The following is a 19666-nucleotide window of genomic DNA, read 5'->3' as shown; positions in this document are numbered from 1 at the left end:
ACATCCAGGCACAAGACTTTCAAATCAAACATGCTGTCACATCATCAAAGGCACTTCAAAACTCTGCTTTCAGCTTGAAATGAGAGAACTTCATAAAATACATACAAAAACACAAACCAAGTTTCATTCATCTAACCAATTTAAAAGTCTTGAATAACAACACTGACATATTGCTTGAATATAGACATTTTTAGTTTCATTTTTTAAATCAAGCCGCATCATTTCAGTTCAGAATAAGTGACAGAGGCTTTTATTACGAGCAGCGACTTGTCTTGTTTTAATCAGCATCCTTGTCTGAATGTGTAGGTAGGTACTGTATGTTTGTTGCAATTATGAAACATCTCATTTGGCATCTTCTGACGCACTTATGTCTCGATTTGAAAGAATTTAGTCTTAAGAAGACAGCTTGTGATTTACAAGATTTCTAAGTGGTGCTCTGAAAAGCACTTCAGAGGATCAAATAAAAACTATTTAATCTGCTTTAAAAATAGACACCTCTTGTAACATTAAGCATTTCAAATATCTCTTGCATGATGCACAAAAATAAGAATCTGTTAAGATAAAAATGAAAGGCCAAGCATTCCTTGAAAAAATGCCTATCACCTGCCACCTTTTATGCTAGAGTTTTAAACTGAAATCATCCTCTGTTAATGAGGGGCAGATTTTAGTCAGTTTGGTCAAATCTCATAAATGACCTGATCTCATCCCTTATTGTGAAATCTCATGAGACGTGTTGGTGCTCAGAATATATCATGGGGATAACTCTCAGTTACTACCAGACCAAAATGTAGCTCAGTATTTGCAAAACTGACTGAGGTGTAGCCATTTTTTGTTGGCCAATGTCAATTAGCTGTGGTGACCATCTTGATTTGGGTTGTCTCCCAAAATATTAAGATGCACATTGAATTTCTATGAGTTTTTCTAAAATATATCCAGTGATTCAAGAGACAGTTTGCTAACAGACATTGTTGACACTAACAAAATGTTGCACAATGGGTGGTCCTTGAAGTAGACAGACTGTCAGCTGTAGCCATTTTTATGTTTTCTAAAGTCACGTGGCTGTCTTAATATGGGTTGACTCCAAAAGTTAATCAGTTGTAGGTATACATGTAATGATTACTTTCTAAGAGTTTTATTAAAATCTGTCCACTGATTCATAATATATTTTGTTAACAGTCCAAACAAATGAACACACACATCGCTCTGCTTTTATCTTTGACTGTGGCGATAATAATAAATAGGTTCCAGTGCCTATTTTCTTAGGATTCGGGGAATATCAGCCTAATCTTCATCCTGTTCCTCTCAGGAATAAAGCGTTCCAAAACATTTCAGAGCAGCATGACCTCAGACTAAATTTGAGATGAAATGATGAATCTTGACTAAGCAGGTAAAAATAGAGCATTGAAAATGAGAAACTAAAATTGAGTTGATATTAGTGCAGGAGAATTTTAGCATTTGTCAGACGTCTGCTTCCTGCTGAAATTGGACGTACTGTAAACAGGAAATCCCCGTCCTTGGATAATTAGCTGCCACTCCACACACTCCTACACACACCGTCTCTTTTATCATGGGATTACACATCCCGTTATGAATGATCCATAGACTGAAGAGGGGAAATTGGGTAAATAACAAGACTTGTGTGTGTGTGTCCTTCAGCTTTTCTCTTCATCCCTCTCCATTTTCCCTCTCTACCTCCCTTTCTCTCCAGCTCTCATGCCCCACTTTCCATTTTCTCTCCCTGCTGCTTCCCTCTGCCCATGAAAATTTTCAATTTCTGCCTGAACAGTTGCAAAATTGAATGGATGTGCAGTCACATAAGCAGACAGATAGAGACACATATGGATGTAGTGCTGATAGTAGCATCTATTTGTCATTATTGGTGAGCAACAAGGCCAGGCGGCTACATTTACTCTCCAATCCCTCTGAACCATCTTTCTACACATGAGTAGAGTAGATCAGGCTTCCCTTGACTCTTTACCGTTTTCCTTCACATCTCTTCAGTTTGGACTCTTATGGTACATGTCTTTTGGGAATAAATGTGAACTGCTTCTCTGTTTGCACTTTTTCATCCTTGTGTTTGTTTCTGTTCATTTGAGCAGATTTGCCAGGACTTTTGGCGAGCAACACCACAGTGGCTTTCAAAACATAAAATATTTCATAGCACAGCTTTGTTTTGCAGACGACGGGATGATGAGGCTGTCGTGGGAGGCGTTAAAGATGTTTCATGCTGCTTACAGGAGACCTGATTAATAGAAGATTACCACATAAAGTAGCCCGTCCAGATTTAGACGCGCAGACGTGTCATTAGAGGATGGCAGCTTGTTTTTTCACTGGAGCTAATTGACAGTGGGCATGGAGACCCAACTGTTTGATTACCTGCTCCAGGGGAAAGATAGCTACAGATGATATAACTGCCCCCCTTAATGGTAAAGGTGAGTAACATTGTGGTTTAAATTTCAGAGGCGAGAGAGGAAGGGAGAAGAGGGAACATAAATTAGAAAAGGATGTTTCCTGTTCAGGGTTGCATATGTCTCTAATAGTCTTTTTTTAAAGGTGAATGTGGACAATAATGTTTTTTCCAGTGCCTGCAAGTCTGTCGGTTAGCAAAATATCTCATTTACCACTGAACCAACTGTAATGAAACGTGCAAAACGTAATCACTGGATAGAAATCTACAACTGATTACCTTTTGACATCGACACAATTCAAGATGGCTGCCACAGCCAGCTGATATTAGAAAAAACAAAATGACAGTTTCACAGATATTGAACAAACGTTTAATGTGATGGTAGCTGAGAGTCATCTTCAACACGTCCCCTGAGTACTATTATATTTTGTGAGCTCTCACAGTATCTCATGAGATTGTGCAGAATGTCATTTACAAGGTTTGACCAAAAAGGCCGACCTGCATTCCTTCAAGGAATGCTACCTCTCAAATTAATTTCTATTCTTGACAAATCTGGTTACACTAGTTTCTGTCTTTATGGTGGTGAGTCTGCATTCGGCTCTGATTTCTCCGCATCTCATTAGCTGAACTTTACCAGCAGAGAATGATGAATAAAGTGTTGATTTGAGTTTTCAGATTTTTGTCCAAGTACTGCAGGCAGCACAGACTGTCCTGGTTTGTAAAGGTATGAGATGTTTACATGTCGAGCACAGAAACAGGAAACCGATGAGCATGTAAACAAAGAAGTGCAGTCTGAGTGAAACACTGTCAGCTTTAGTTATAATGTGAAAAACAGCAGACAGCACATTTTATATTGAGCAAGAAGAGTCAGTTATAATTACACAGCACTAGATTCCTCGACACAACTGCAGATGTTGTCTCTTTGTAGCCAAAAAATAAAAAAAGTCACTCAATCAAGTAAGAAGAAAACCTTGCAGGAGTGCAGAGGATGAATTAAAAGTCTGATGAAAGAAGCTGCTGTGAAATCTGCTGTTTGTTGTTTCTATTTTCTTCCAGATGGAAGCAGGAAGAACAGGCTGCTCGCTAACTCTGATGTTCTGGGCAGAATGTTACTGTTTTGGGAAATGCTCATCCTATGTGATGTTTCCAGTTAGGGCTGTATTTATCACAGCTCTGTATCACACAGGTTTTCATTAAAATTTCTGTTTGGGTGTTTATGAATTTCCTGTATCTGAGAGTATATGTAATGAAAAGAGGCCAAAGTGAAAAAACAAAATCATCAAATTAAAGGCCTATCATCCCTTGATGGAATGCATATCCCCCACTGCCTTTCACAACAGACTTTTAGACTAAGATCATCTGTGTTGAGAAATGATGTAGTCTTAGCTGTTTTGTTCAAACCTTGAAAATAACTCAGGCAGAAGCACACATCATAGGTAAAGGACTCTTAGCCACAACTACATCAAATTTGAGCTTAATAGCTGTAAAACTGTTTGAGTTACAGCCATTATTGTGCTGATTCAGGTTGATTAGCTGTAGTGTCATTTTGAATTGGATTGACTCCAAAAGTTAATGAGTAGTAGATGTATATTCAGTGATTACTTTTTGAAAGTTTCATCAAAATCTTTCCATTGGATCATGAAATATTTTGCTGACAGACAAGCAGGAATGACAAAGATCTTGCACAATGAGGAGTAATTGGAGTTGGTGTTGAGAATGACTGTCAGCTACAAATGTACCAAATTTTAGCTCGATGTCTGTAAAAAAAGACTGATAAATATCCATTTTTTGTATTAAAAGTTAATTAATGACAACTTTCTGCAAGTTTCATTAACATGTCTCGTGTAGTTCATTGTGCTAACAGACGGACGGTCACAAAAACGCACAAAAAAGGCGATATTTAAGAAAAGTGGTCCAAAGTAAGAAGCTGTTAACTATGTGAACAAATGAGGAGGACGCTCGGCGGCAGCCTGCTGTTTCCGGTGCCTCCGGCGGGGGGCGCTTTCCTCCTTCCTCCCCAGGACCGGACAGACACCGGGAGTGCACCGTGAGGCGCGTGAGAGACGCATGAACTTTAAATCTGCCTCCCAACTTTCACCGTCTCTCTCTCTCTCTCTCTCTCTCTCTCTCTCTCTCTCTCTCTCTCTCTCTCCGCCTGCCAGCCTCTTCCTCTCCCTCTCCGCCGGCAGAAACAAAAGCCCAGAATAAGATCCCTGCCATGGATTTACTGCCATCACGAGCCGGCTGTGACTGATCACATCTTTTCCATCTCCCTTCTTTCTGTTTTCTTTCCTCGCGGATGCTCGTTAGCGTCGTGAGGCGAGATGATGGCATCAATAGGGGAATTCGACCCTCTGAACACCAGAGTCCCTGCAACTAAAATAGAAGTTACAGTTTCCTGCAGGTAAGAGCACGAGCTACATGTTGATGGTTTTAACATCATTTTAAAAGTCTGTTTCTGCCACCTAATTGGCTTAAATTAGGACTGTGAAATTATTAGTGACAAACTTGATCATCTATCTATCTATCTATCTATCTATCTATCTATCTATCTATCTATCTATCTATCTATCTATCTATCTATCTATCTATCTATCTATCTATCTATCTATCTATCTATCTATCTATCTATCTATCTATCTATCTATCTATCTATCTATCTATCTATCTATCTATCTCATGATAAACAGGAATTAAAGTGATTAAAAATTCTTTAGATTCTTGATTTTTGCATGAAGACTGGCCACTTGCCAAACAGATTTCCACAGTCTGAATATCTTCTCACTGACAATATTAACAAATACGTCATCCGAATTTGACACATTTATGCACCTCGATTTGCATTTTACCTTAGTTGAACGATCTGCTCACTTAGTGAGTGACCGATCAGTAAAAACTCAGCTTCTCCCCTGCCTGCCTGCCTGCCCGGCGGTGAGCTGACTGTCTTTCCATTTTGCTCCTGAATTATGAATAGCTGTTGCTCCTGTGGAGATCCTCCAGAGATCACCTGGATTTTGAAGTTGACAGACCCCTGAGTTAGACAGCCCAAACCCGGGAATGAGTGCAAGCTGAGCTCAGATGAAGACATACAGATGTTTACATTTTGCTGTGTTCAACACTGGGGTTTCTCTGAAGTGTCACTGTCACACATGATATAGAAAAATGTGTCACACACCGACATAACGCTCACTCATAGAGGAACTACTGGAATGACAGAATGGCCTAACGAGGAGAAAGAAGCCACTGATATGACAAGACAGCTCCTCAACAATGAACAAAAGATTTCATCCCAAGTCCAGCACCCTGGGACCAATGGGAAGGAGTCCGGGGACTAGTTAAGTGTCAGAGTCACTGTACAGAACAAGACAACAAAGATACATCTGAGAGAAAGCTTTCAGTGATGACAAGAAGAACTAAATATGGGGGAGGAGGAACAGGAAGAAAAAAAAAAGCCACTCATCATGGCAGCACAAGAAGAATCGAGGCCCGGGTCTGTCACACCAAACAGGACGCAGGATGTGTGACGGTCAGCCATGTCCCTCAGACCGTCCAACACATGACCGGGTACACTGACTGTGGGCTGGAGGTCCCATAGAGCTGTTCATGCTTTCTGTGTCTGCTCTGCTGTGTCGCAGATTTCCTCATCTTTACCTGTCTAATAAGGACCGCCGTTCCCCTCAGGTACTGTAGTACATGCCCCTTCCGTCCAAACTGGACTATGAATCAAACCCTGTGCAGAAAAAGAAAACCAGCACGGATGCTTGTTTTGAGGAAATAAAAGGGAAAACTGTAGACTCCTGAGTGGAATGTTGTGGTGTAGCTGTACTGTGAAGAAGAGCACAGGTACACACAAACGGTTGCCTACACAGACACCGAAAAGCACAAACATCTATGTTTCCACCCTTCCAAGGGCTGAAAGAGGAAATTATGAAGTTATAGAAAATCAAGCCTTCAGTTGTGTTCATGGGCATTGGAGTACTAACAAATTGCATGAGATCTGTGTTTAAAATTTTGACATTACCTATTTGGAAACTATCTATTAGCAAAATATCTCACCAACCACTGAACAGATAATACTGAAACTTTTCTGGACATAATCATTGGATGTACATCTACAACTGAGTAACCTTTGGAGTCCGTCCAATTCAAGATGGCTGCCACAGTTGACCCGCATTTCTCAACATGAGATAAGCTTAGGCTTTAATTTAGACATGAAAAATGGCGGACGATATACATTCTTTCGAGGAATGCTGGGCCTTTAAGTAAATACTGTATATAAAAGATCAGTTTCTAGTCAGAGAGCTTTTTTAAAGGATAAACAGCCTTAATAAAATATAAGGATTAAAAAGTCCTTGTGTACAGCGTTTTTTAGCTTAGTAAACATTGTTTCATTGTGATGTATGTATTGCAAATACCATAATCGCCCTTTAGTTTTCTTAATAAAAAAACAAGTCTGCATGTTCAAATGCTTCCAAATTATGACATTTTGTTGGGTTAAAATGATATAAAAGTATTTTAAAACAGGCTGTGTACACTGAACGGACTACTTCCATCCACAGCACTGAAGGAACAAAGACAATTCATCTTCTTCTTCTGAATGTTGGTGGAATGTATTTTTATTCGAATCACCGTGGCTTTCATTTCATGGAAACGGTTTGCACAACATTTTCCGACGGTCCGCTTCACAGAATACATTGTGGAGGCATTTAAATCTGCCCATGACCCAACTTTGAGAGCTTAGCTGAGTCTCTTTGGAAACACCCAGGAAGGGGAAGGACAAAAGAAATGAAATGGAAATTTGAAAATGTGAATGAATGAACATTGTCTCGACACAATAAAAAGATTGCTAGGATCCTTTGTTACCTGTGATTTTGCTCTCTGTCTCTCTGCAGGAGCCTTCTGGATGTGGACACATTCTCCAAGTCCGATCCTGGTATGTATGAACCTTTTGAAAGGCTTGTTTTTTTTGTCTATGTTTGCAACTCTCATTTAAAACTACACACAGATGCATTAATTACATTTTCCTTTTGTAGAATATACATATTTTTTCCCTTATGGTAAAAAATAAGTTGGACATAATGAGCACTGCTTCTCTGCTCTTTGCTACTTGTAAACAACCTCGAAGGTCAGAGCTTTCAGAAAGTCACAAATGGCTGATCCAAAGTATGAGTGAAGAGGGTTAACAGAGAGCGTGGAGGAAAGTAAAGAAGGCTTGAAATTAGGTCAGGACTGAAAAAGGTCAGGATGTGAAGCTGGCTGCATGGCAGGCAGTACATTTATGACACGAACGGAAGGACAGAATGAGAGAAGTATCTTTTCACGCTGGGCTCTGGATCTGAAGATGTTAAACTCATATCAGGGATTTGAACCAATAATTAAACTGACTTTGCTGAATCTATCACCTGAAGCTAAAAACACAACCAGAAACAATTCTTAATAAGAACGAAAACTAATTAAAACAGCAGCAGACTTAGTGCTGCTGGAGTGCATCAGAATGACAATTTGCCCATTGTTTTATTCACCACATTAGAAAACAGAATATTCACTGTTTCATTATTCAAGTACCGAGCATTGGAGGATACAGTCATCACTGTGCAAGAAAGCTACTTTAAAGAAATTAAACGGTCATGGTTGATATTCGAGTTCAGCTTTCATGCAATAAAACAGCCCACCTTAAATGTCATTGGTAACTGCTGGTTGCCTTCAAGGTGGAAAAGTGATTTAAATCTTTTTATTCACTGAGCTGAATGTTAATGTAGAAAGTGTGACTTTTTTTTTCTTGCTTCTGGACTACTGCTAGAGTTGTGGGTTATCTGATGTATCGTGATGGACGGGGAGACAGGAATTTGTTGTCTTGCTAATGAGGATGGCTAAGGCTTTACTAGAAGCAGCCAAAAATGTCAAGCACTGAGGTTGTGTTATGTTAGATCGTGACCTAAAACTGTATGTTTCTAAATATGTAAATCATTGATGTAGACTCATAAAAATGCAGGAACCAAATTCTAGTTTTCTTTGATCCTGCATTTTTGAAATATACAAAAGTAGCATGGAAGTCTCTCTTTTTTAAAATGTTCCTGTTTGTTATTTTGTTTCTGTTGCCACATTGAGGATGACGAGACCATATTTAAACCATTTTTTTGCCATTGCTGCTTACAGTAAAGTGAGTTCTAGACATGTATTTGTTCTTGGGTGCTCTATTCAGTACAAAGTCAGAGACACTCAGAATCCATTCATTTGTAATTTTCTGTCCAAATTAATTTCTACCAAATAGGATAGAATTTTTTTTTGAGAAGATGCATTTGTGTTAAACCACTTCTTTTTACACAATTCCTAAAATTATGTTCTGAGAAGCATTGGTGGAGAATATGTGTTAAGGAATGAATCTTTACAATGATTCCTCAAATTGCCATCAATGTTGGAAGCTGTACATTTTTAGGCTGGTGTTCTAGTTTTGCAAGAATTAAAAAATTAAATCGGTTGTAACCTTGACAAGAGGGCAGCTTGGCCAGTTCTGCTTCAAATTCTCAAAGACCAAGCCGTGCCGGTATTTGTGGTCTCCACGTCATGGGTATACTGCTACCATTGTGCTTCCTTCTTCATCAAGACCCTCCAAAGACCATTCATGTTCTGCATGTCTTAGTGGCGTCCAATGTGAAGGGCGGGTTTAAAGATAGAGACATAAGTGGAAACGAGCAACAAGCCAGAGAAAGTGAGCCTAAAGGTATGGGCGTTCTCTGCACCTGTCAATCTAAAGTGCTCTATTACAAGTTTTATGTGTTTATCCGTTTTGCCCTCTTGACATCAAAGCTTTCTGCCAACTAAATCAACCCCTGCAGCTTCTCAACTGATAAGTAGTTTGGTGCATTTCAGAGCCCAAAGGCTAGAAAGTTTCTCAGAGAAATGATGCGCAGGAATTAGACAGTCAGGCTTTAAACAGGTTCCACAAATCGCAGCTGGAGAGCACAGCTGTCAAACCTCTGGTTTTGAGGCTTCAGTGATATTATGTGTGACTGATTGTAGACATTAGGGCGGCTGAAGGAGCTATGCATGCCAACCAGTACCGACAGGAAGAAGTGGTGCATGATCTTCGCCATCAGTGTAACTTCAGCAGACGTGAAGACAACGCTCTGCCTGCTGCCATATGTGCTGCAGCTCAAGTTGTTCAGATGGACACTTTTGCAAATTTTTACTTACACAGGCTTTACAAGCAGAAAGAAATGTTAAAATTCAAGATTTTATCCTTTTGTGTCCAGAAAATGTCTGGAAATTTTGAGTTGTCCTTAACAGAAAAAAGGGACTGAGAAAGTATTGAAAGCCTTTTATAAATATAAATTTCATTTTATACCTTTATTGTGCTGCAATAATGAATTTAAAGTCTAAGGTGAAAAGTGTTTGCATATATCTTGTGTGATGTTGCGGTGCATTGTCTAAATCACACTGTTAGATATATAAAAAAGGTTTATTTGCGTGCCTGGTGTTTGCTTGGAGTTTTAAAGTTTATCAGTAAAACTCTCAACTTAAATGTAGGCACATTTTCTTTTTGCTTCTTCACTCAAGCAATAGCAGTTTAATTACACATTTCATGAATGTGAACACAATCTGCCTTTGAATAAAACTAGAGAAACTTCATCCTCTGTAAAAAAAAAAACAGTGTGAATGCTGAGTGCTGAATGACTTTGGTGAAACTTGTGGAAGAAAAAATGATTATAATTTAAACAAGCAAAATAAAAAAAAGTGTAAGCAAACAGGGGCTAAACACTAAATGTAACAAAAAATTAGCTGAAATGAGCAAAATATTGTAAATATGGACTGAACAAAATGAAGATAAAGATGAATAATAGCAGAAATTAGGTGCAGATTTATTAAATAACATATTAACAAAGATGCAGATGACAACAATATAAACAAACAGCAACATGCATATCAGATTGCATTACACATTTCATTGCAGATGCACTCACAGTTCAGTAAAAAAATCCTTGGCCTGTGATGATGATGAGGGTCTGAGTTTAGCTGTAAAATACTCCTGGGTCAGCAGGCACTTTTTTCCAAAGACGAAGAACTGCAGTAACTGAAATCACCCTCGGCAGACTTGGATTTAATTTTGGGAACAGCCACAAGACCTGTAGTCCATTTGTTTGATTGGGTTATAAAAGAAAGAGCAATTCTGAAATGTACCAAGGGGGCTAAACTGTTAAAGGCTTTCTGGATTATTAGGAAGATTTTCAAGGTTGCCCTTTCTTAGACTGGGAGCAAGTGAATGGGAATTTTCACCTGAGATTAACTCAGAAACCAATTTCTAATGGTTTGGTTAAGTTAAATGTTTGCATTTCATGATTTATTTTGCTTCTGTTCTGACCAGTAAATGGTTAATAAACCTATCCTGTTTGAGATTAGTAATGCAGTTTTTAAAACAGAATTCAGAAATGCCATGATATTTTTGTCTCTAATGATCAGATTTATGAGTTTGTAATCGGAAATGAGTTTGCCAGAAAAAAGTGGAAAACAATGTATGATGGGTTTTTTTAATGGTAAATTATATTATATTTCCTGATGATAAAAAACAAGCAAAGTTTTTGAAAGTTATTGATATTTTTTTTATTATAGAAAAATGTGTTTTTCATCTATTTGTTGTCGTGTAATCAACAAACCACTGATGTCTGAGTTGAAGTCATCTTACATTGGCATGCACGTAGATTACTTTTTGTCCAAACTGTACAGCTTGTTTTTTTTTTTAAAGTGACTCACAACTTATTATCTACTTGGATGGAATATTTCTTAGCAATTATTTTTGCAGAACATCTAAAATTATCACTTTTAAATGGAGCAATACAGCAGTTAAAGAGATAAGTCTTTTATAAACATCTTTATTTGTCTGTACAGCTCTATGATCTCTAATGAAAGGACAGCAACTTTTAAAACACTATCTATATTACACACCAACAGAGCTCCCACCACACAGTTTATTAAGCGTGACGTTTTGGGCCACTGTCCATCTTCAGACTAGCAAACTGAACACAGAGTCGCCATCTTTAAATAGCCATAAATCGATCCAGTTCATGTTCAGAAATATATTAATAAATAATATGATACAGGACAATACAATACAATACAATATGATATGATATGATACAATACAGTTCAAAATTATCCAATATGCTTCAATATAAGACAATACAATACACTATGATACAATACGAGACAATACAATACAAAACTAAAAGAGACAGTATAAAATGAGACTATTTTACACACTGTGATGAAATACAACACACTACAATATGATACTATATGATATGATACGATACAATGTGACACCATAGGATAAGATACATAACAAGACAATCTGAGATAATATGAGACAATACAAGACAATATAATACAATACACAGTGATATTATATATGTTGATACTATATATTCTAATATTTACTTGATTAAATTAATTTTGGACTCTGTGCTCTTCCACCAATAAAGCATTAAAGCAATTTTACACAACACAAACATAATCCACTAGTAAGACACACTTGTAACATACTGAAAGCTATTTTTGAATGTGTTTTTAACAACACTTGTCCACAGGTGACTTCCTAAGTCAAACCGATTAACTGATTTGGTTCCCATTCACAGCAGCATCCCCACTGAGTGTGTGTGTGTGTGTGTGTGTGCTGAGCTTTTACAACTGCCAAGTCTCAGCCTGTTTGATATTTGGCAGCAAACGTACACAGGAGCAAATTCCATGGCAGTAATAACACAGCAGTGTCAGAGAGAAAGGAGGTAGATGAGAGGGGAGACAGCCCTCAACGCTCAGTTAGTTTTTTTTTTTTTCCCCTCCTCTCACATGAATGTTTTAATCAAAGTAGACACAGGTAATCAGAGGTACATCTGTGGCAGTGCTGCTGATTGAGGAAAAGCTATATATAGCAACTTTAATGGCTAGGGAGCAAAAATAACATTATGTAATCAGGTCAAAGAGACTGTCTTGCCATCACAAACCTGCAGATGATTTAATCACACTTAAGTTTATTCAGAGCTAATAGGTGGCCCTGAATAAATGGGTTAGCTGCTCCACAGAGGCATCCGAGGAGTCAGGAAGATATTTTTGATGTTATTTATGCGGTGCTATTTTCATGGCATGTCCTGAAATATAACAAATATTTTGATTAAGACAGGAGGTGGGACTAGTAATAGTTTGGCATAAGATGAAAGACAAACCTTGACGTGTCTGCCAAATCCAAAACCTGTCAAAATGCCACAATGGTAGAATACAAGTGTATAATAATTTGAGTTAGACAGGGGAATATGAAGGATTTCATATTTTTCTTTTCTGGCTTGTTTTTAATTTGTTCAAAGGTGCTTTTGTGTATTTCTTAACATTCTCTTAACTCAGTTAATGTCATGACTGTTTTATGGGGCATTAAAGCTGTATTGACTCGTTGTGGCTTGTTTGTATGAGAAAAGATGAGAGTTTAAAGAGACAGATGTTGCTACATAATTTATGCTTGTGAAGATTTTTCCACATTGTGTCATTTTACCACCAACTTTAAAGTAGTTTACTGCGATTTCATGCGATAGACCAATACAAAGTAATGCATAATTGTGAAGTGGAAGGAGAATGATACAGAGTTTTCAAATTAAAAAAAATACAAATTTGAAAAGTGTGGTGTGCTTTTGCATTTAGTCCCCCTTAGTCACTGCTTTTTAGAACCAACTTTTGCTGCAATTAGAGCTGCAAGCCTTTTGAGCTATGTCTCTACCAGCTTTGCACATCTAAAGACTGATTTTTTTTTGCCTATTCTTCTTTGTAAAATAGCTCAAGCTCAGTCAGATTGGATGGAGAATGCCTGTGAGCAGTCTTGCCACACGTTTTAGTTGTATTTAATTTTGGACTTTAACTGGTATCATTCTAACAGATGCTTATGGTTGAATCTAAATTGTTCCATTGTTGCTCTGGCTGGATATTTGGGTCGTCTTCCTGCTGGATGGTGAACCTCCACCCCAGTCTCAAGTTTTTTGCAGGCTTAAGCAGGTTTTCTTCCAGTATTGTCCTGTATTTAGCTCCATTAACTCTGACCAGCTTCCCTGTCCCTGCTGAAGAAAAGCATCCTCATAGCATGATGCTTCCACCACCATGTTTTACAGTGGGGATGGTGTGTTCAGTGTGGTGTGCAGTGTTATTTTTCTGCCACATATAGTGTTTTACATTTAAGCCAAATCTTCAGTTTTGGTCTCATCTGAGCAGAGCATTTTCTTCCACGTTTACTGTGTTAAACACATGGCTTTTGGCTGCAAACAGGACTTTTAATGGCTTTCTTCTCACCATTCTTTCATAAAGGCTAGATTTGTGAAGTGCACAGTGGTGCAGTGGTTAGTGCTGTTGCCTTACAGCAAGAAGGTTGCAGGTTGCCTCCCAGCTGGGGCCTTTCTGTGTGGAGTTTGCATGTTCTCCCTGTGCATTCATGGGTTTTGTCCAGGTACTCCGGTTTCCTCCCACAGACCAAAAACATTCCTGTTAGGTTAATTGGTAACTCTAACTTGTCTCTAGGTGTGAGTGAGAGTGTGATGGGTTGTCTAACTTCTTTGTCTCTATGTGTGGCCCTGTGTTGGACCTGTGGCTTGTGTAGGGTGTATACCGTTTCTCACACAATGACTGCTGGAGATAGGCACAAGCCACCCACTGCAACCAGAAAAAGAATAGCGGGTGAAGAAGATGGGTGGCTGGATGAACAACTGATAGTTGTTCTGTGGATAGATTCTCCCACCTGAACTGTGGATCACCTCAGCTACTCCAGAGTTATCATAGGCTTCTTGGCTGCTTCTTGAATAAATGCTCTTTTTGCCTGGTGTGACTTTGGAGGGTTTTGGGTTTTAGAGTAAAGGGGCTAAATACAAACGCATGTCAGACTTTTCAGATTTTTATTTTTTAATTTTCTGAAGCACATGTATCCCTTTTTTTTTACACTTCACAATTATTCACTATTTTGTGCTGGTCAATCACATAAAATCCCCCCCCCCAAAATATATGCCACATTTACACTATACAGAATAGTTTCAAGAACAGAGACTTTCTGCTGGACAGATTTTTTTAATACTGGAGATACATTAGAAAAACTGAACTCCAAAGATGTCTGCTAAATATTAATATGTACTGTAACGAGATCGCTGACACTGTACAGGAACCAAACAAAAGTTAACAGCTGAGAGATACCAAACACAAATTAGAGAACAAAGCCCAAACATTTTTAAAGCACTTCATGTTAAATTAAATGGGACTCTTGTCAGTCCATTAATATTGGCTCTTATTTCAGTGCTCACTCATATATTTACATTTTAGTTGACCATCATTGGATGTTTGTACAAATGCACTTCTTTTAATGTGTTTGCCATGTCAGAGTTCTATGTATCCTTGACAGCATGTTTGAAGCTGAAAGTGTGTGTGGGCTTGCTGTTTCACGAGCTTTGTATAAGAATGTGCCATGATGCCAAAGCAGGACTCATCTCTTAAAGCATCTCTCTTTATCAAATTTATTAATTTAGAGTTTGTCCTTGGGACTGTTGTGTCACGTTGCCTGGTCATTGTATGAATTAACTTTGAGTTTCTCTTACGCCATCATCAAATTCCCTCATGCTTCTGTTTATCTGCCCACGCATGGTGGAGGACGTACAGCTCAGCAGCGATAGATGAGTTCTTCTTTGTGAGGTGAAGAACTGATGAGATGACTGTCAAAAACCTTTTATTTCCTTTTAGCCTTGGATAAATAAAAGCACTCTGTCAGTCGCAGCATATTTAAAGACTTTTTTTCCAAATGATTATAAAAAAAATATAAAAAAAAGTTTTTTTTTTCAGTTTCTTTTACTTTCAGGCCTTTTTTACCTTTTAATGTTGTAAATCACATTTTTTTTTTCTTGTTGATCACAATTTCACAGATATTAGGTTACAATTTGGTTTGATAGTAGCTGAGACTTATTCACAATTGCACAATATTTTTTTACTTAGAACTTTAGCATTAACTGTTGGATTTTTACCCCATTTGTCTGTTAGCAAAATATTTCATGAACCACTGGATGGGAGTCAATCCTATTTAAGATGGCCATCACAGCTAACTGACAATAACAAACACAAAAACAGCTATAACTCAGTCAGTTTTACAGAAATTGAGCTCAGATTTGATGTTATTTGATGAGATTCACTCATAATACATTTTCTGAGCATACATTTTTTCCATATTACATCAGATTGCACATATTATTTTTTAAAGGTCTGATCAAAACGTTACGACTCTGTCCTTTCTCATGAAATGATCTTAGTCTTAAACCTTAGCATGAGTCAAGAAACACTAGGCCTTTGATTTTATATTTTCCCTGCATCGCTTGCCTGTGCTGTTTTTACGCTGCTTCCATTAAACACAATAAGAAACACTCACTTTGATGGGGCAGAAACTAAAAATAGTAATATGTCAAGAAAAAGAAGAAAATTAACTTCATATTGTGGCCATTAGGGATTATGCTCCTCCTGCTTTACTACACTGTTTTAATTTCAGTTTTTTCAGCTTTATTGCTGCCAACTAATAATTGACTACGAGGATGACCGTATTATAGGTCTAAGTGCTCCTTGATGAGATGACTGTGAACATTTTCACAAAGTGAAGGCAAGGTTAAGAGCAAAATCACAGAACAGAAACATAGAAAGCAACATCTGAGAGAGTAAAATGTAAAGAAGTAAAAAAGCATAAAGTTCAAATGAGTCAAGTTTTTTTTGTTTTTGTTTTTAAACAATAATGGTTGGCAGCAACATTTTAATCAACTCAGTCCTTGTGACTTAATCCCAGAAAGAGTTTTAAAACTGAACAAGTTTTATATTTAAATCTTCAAAATCAGTAATTCAGTTAAAGTTTACTAACTTCTATGCATATTTACTTTATTTTTGTTTCATTTTAAAGTGTGCAAAACATGTGACTTACACTTGAATGGAGCATGGGACCATCAGCACTATTGAAACTGTACATCTAAACAGATAAAACAGGACATTCCTCAGCAGTGACTCGGTTTCTGTTCAGACGGTTATGAACTGTATTTTGTAGTTATCATCATTTAATCACCAGCTTGTAACAGAACTCAGGTTTTTTTTAAACTTCTCTCTAACAAGGATTGTATCGAGTGACTGAAGTAAAATCTCTGGTAATTTCTTTATATGAACAATCATAAGACCCACTACAGAAATTTCATTTCTTGTGAAAATGCAGTGAGAATGTTGAGTGCTGAATGACTTTGCTGTAATTTACTGAAGAGGCTGAAACAGAAGTCAGCCATCCATTTCCTTAACCACTTTTCTGTTCGGGATCGCTGAGAGCCGGTGCCCCTCTCCAGCTGTCATTGAGTGAGAGGAAGGGTACACTCTGAACAGATCATCAGTCCGTCAAAAACTGAACTGTTAAAGCTAAAAAAATAAATAAACTGAACACTAACTACAAGCTAAAAGAAGCAGAACTCTGACTAATAGCCGAAAGCAGCACAGCACTAGTTAAAAGTTGCAAAACATTAGGTAAAAGTAGCAAAATGTTAGTTAAAAATAGCAAAAGGCAGCTAAAAGTAGCAGTTAATACAGTAAAGGGTAGCTAAAAGCTAAAAGTAGCATAAAAAGACATCAGAGCAGGAAGCAGATTTCAAAGAGAACAATGTTTTCAAAGGAACAAAAGAGATTTTATGTATTTATTTGGGGGAAATGCTTGCTAATAAAGTTAAATGTTTAAAAAAGTATAATAGTTTCAAAAACCAAAAGTCATAGCACCCGTCTCCTTAATAAGCTGAATGTTTTGCTTTGTGAATGGTTAAAATAACACAAAGTACACAGAAGCAAAAACAATACACAATAAATAGAAAACAAAAACAACAACAAACAGGACAGTAATGTGATCGCTGACTCAGTATTTACACAATTACTGTAAGAAAAATATCTTTCATTCGTTTTAATGAAGTCATAAAAACCAGTTTGATTTAGAACAAATAACATAATAATCCCATCAATATCAATAAAACTGGAGTCATAAACATCATTTTTGAAAGCATCCATGCATGCGGTTTGCCAATTTACACCCCCAATCAACGCTTCAGAGGATGTCTTTCTGAAATAATGATGGATGTTTCATTGTGAAACAAAACTCCTTTATTTATGATGCTCTGCCTTGCTGTTATTAAGTTCGAGACACATGTTGACCCTCAGAACATTCTTATCCAGTCCAGCCCTGATTGGATTTTTAACATATTCCAGGCATGTGTGACCTCAGCCTCATCGACACCGTCCTTGGAGAGATGCAAACAGCTTCCATGCATTTTTTTTTTTTTTTTTTTTCTGAGCAAGTAAAATCCTCCTGCTTTGTTCAACAGAGGCTGAGTGGAACTGAAATCTCTGAGGAGATTGTGGGCTTGAAGAAATAATAGAAAGTTCTATCATTTGGTCAGAGAGACAAATATAGCCAGTGTGATACATTCTTTTGGAGAGAGATAGAAGAAAAAAAAGAAGTAGTGAATTTCATGAGATATCTTGTACTTCTTACCTCCTTAAATTTAGCACAGCTTTTCTATGACAGAAGTGACCTTTTAACTCGTCAAAGGAACAGTTTTATTATTGCCTGCTATATAAGGCAAAGGTGGAGTGGTCGTGTTTTTGCCTGTTTTTGTCTTTGTCTGTATTGTTAGTAAAATATCTTGTGAATTAATGAACAAATTTTAAAGAAACCTTGAGACCTTTTCAAACACCAACATGTCCATAACTCAGCCAGTTAAACAGATATAGAGCTAAAATGTAGTGTGGTGATTGCTGACACACAGCACATATTCCAAGAGCTAACAAATCTTGTAAGATATTGTATGATATTACACAGTCTTCATTTAAAACAGCTACAACGTCGCCGTTTGTCAATGTAAGATAATCTTTGTCTAAAACTGTCAAGAAAGGGGACACGCGATGTGCAGTCCTTCAAGGAAAACTGTGACTTTAATTCTCTTTTCTTAGAAAATTGTTTCAGTTTCTATGCACGTTATTACATTTTTGAAAGTAAAATAATGGATTTAAAAAGAGGGCATTTTAAAAAAGAACAAAAGATTCTGTACTCTGATTGTGCTGCTCTTGGAGCTAAGATTCTGCCTGCTCTTTTATTTCTATACATAAACTGCTTTCAAACATCCCACTTATCTTATGTAACATAATTTTCTGGGGGAATACTGGAAGTTTGCATCCTCATGCATGGGTGTTTAAAATCTATAAGCGAGATGAGCTCTCTGCCCCCAGCGGTCCAGGAGCAGTGAAAGATAAAATCAATGATGATGAAGCAGTGAACTACAGTTTGAGTGCTCGTCGTGGTCTCTCTCTGCCCATTAGTGACTCACGTTTATTATATACAATGTGATATTTCCTGCATATTCATCTTGTTGTAACTGCTAAAGAACCGTGACTCATCAACAGGTAGGAGTTATTGTTTTGTTAGAGCTCAGCAGATGAGCCAAGCAGACTAGGTCCTGTTCTCAGGATCTACATGCTGAATAATAAAGGATATAAATAATATGATGAGAAGACAAGTTTTTTTTTATTCATTTCTAATTTTTTTTTTTCTTTTTATTGACTGCAATCATAAGGTGAAAAATAATGTTTTTGACCGTGTGTGTGTGTATATATGTGTATCTTGTGAACTACTGGATGTTTTTCAATTAAACTTGCAGGAAATAATTGATGGATGTATATCTACAAGTGATTAACTTTTGGAGTCAACCTAAGTCAAGATGGCTGCCACAGCCAACTCACCTTAAAGAACACAGAAATGGCTGAAACTGAATCAGCTTTAAATACATTAAGCTAAGGTTTCTGTGGTAGCTGAGAGTCATTTACTGAGCAAAATATTTGCCTAAAACTTGTGTTTGTTTTTTGGAATCAATCCTGTTTATCTGTTAGCAAAATATCTCATGGACCACTGGACGAATTGTATTAAATTTTCAAGAAATTATTATTGGATGTACACCCCCAGTTTATTGGGTGGTATGCATTCCTTCAAGGAAATTCAGGCCTTTAACTTTTTATATTATGTGTTACTGCTGTGAATTGTGTGACTTTACTTTTTGCAAATGAAGAAATAATGTTTTATTTTCCTAATCGACTGTACAAACATTTTATTAATAACTTCCACTTCCAGCTGGTCAAACATAATTTAATAAAAGCAGGACCTGAGTCATACCTTCTAAATAAAGGTCACTGGTCTCTAATTACCTT

General features: G+C 37.3%; 1 protein-coding gene across 1 annotated transcript in view; it reads left to right on the top strand.

The window, feature by feature from the left end:
• Positions 1-4731: 4731 nt before the first annotated feature.
• The window catches only part of cpne9 (copine family member IX), an 83493-nt gene continuing 68558 nt past the window's right edge, over positions 4732-19666 (top strand). Inside the window, exons 1-2 of the mRNA XM_017411417.3 lie at positions 4732-4811; positions 7300-7340. Of these exons, the coding sequence (XP_017266906.1) occupies positions 4732-4811; positions 7300-7340 (121 nt within the window). The remainder of the gene's footprint in view (positions 4812-7299; positions 7341-19666) is intronic.

This window comes from Kryptolebias marmoratus, linkage group LG8 (genome assembly GCF_001649575.2).
Source record: "Kryptolebias marmoratus isolate JLee-2015 linkage group LG8, ASM164957v2, whole genome shotgun sequence".
Lineage (NCBI taxonomy): Eukaryota > Metazoa > Chordata > Actinopteri > Cyprinodontiformes > Rivulidae > Kryptolebias > Kryptolebias marmoratus.
Note: the sequence above shows the minus strand (reverse complement) of the source record. Positions and strands in the feature narration are given on the sequence as shown.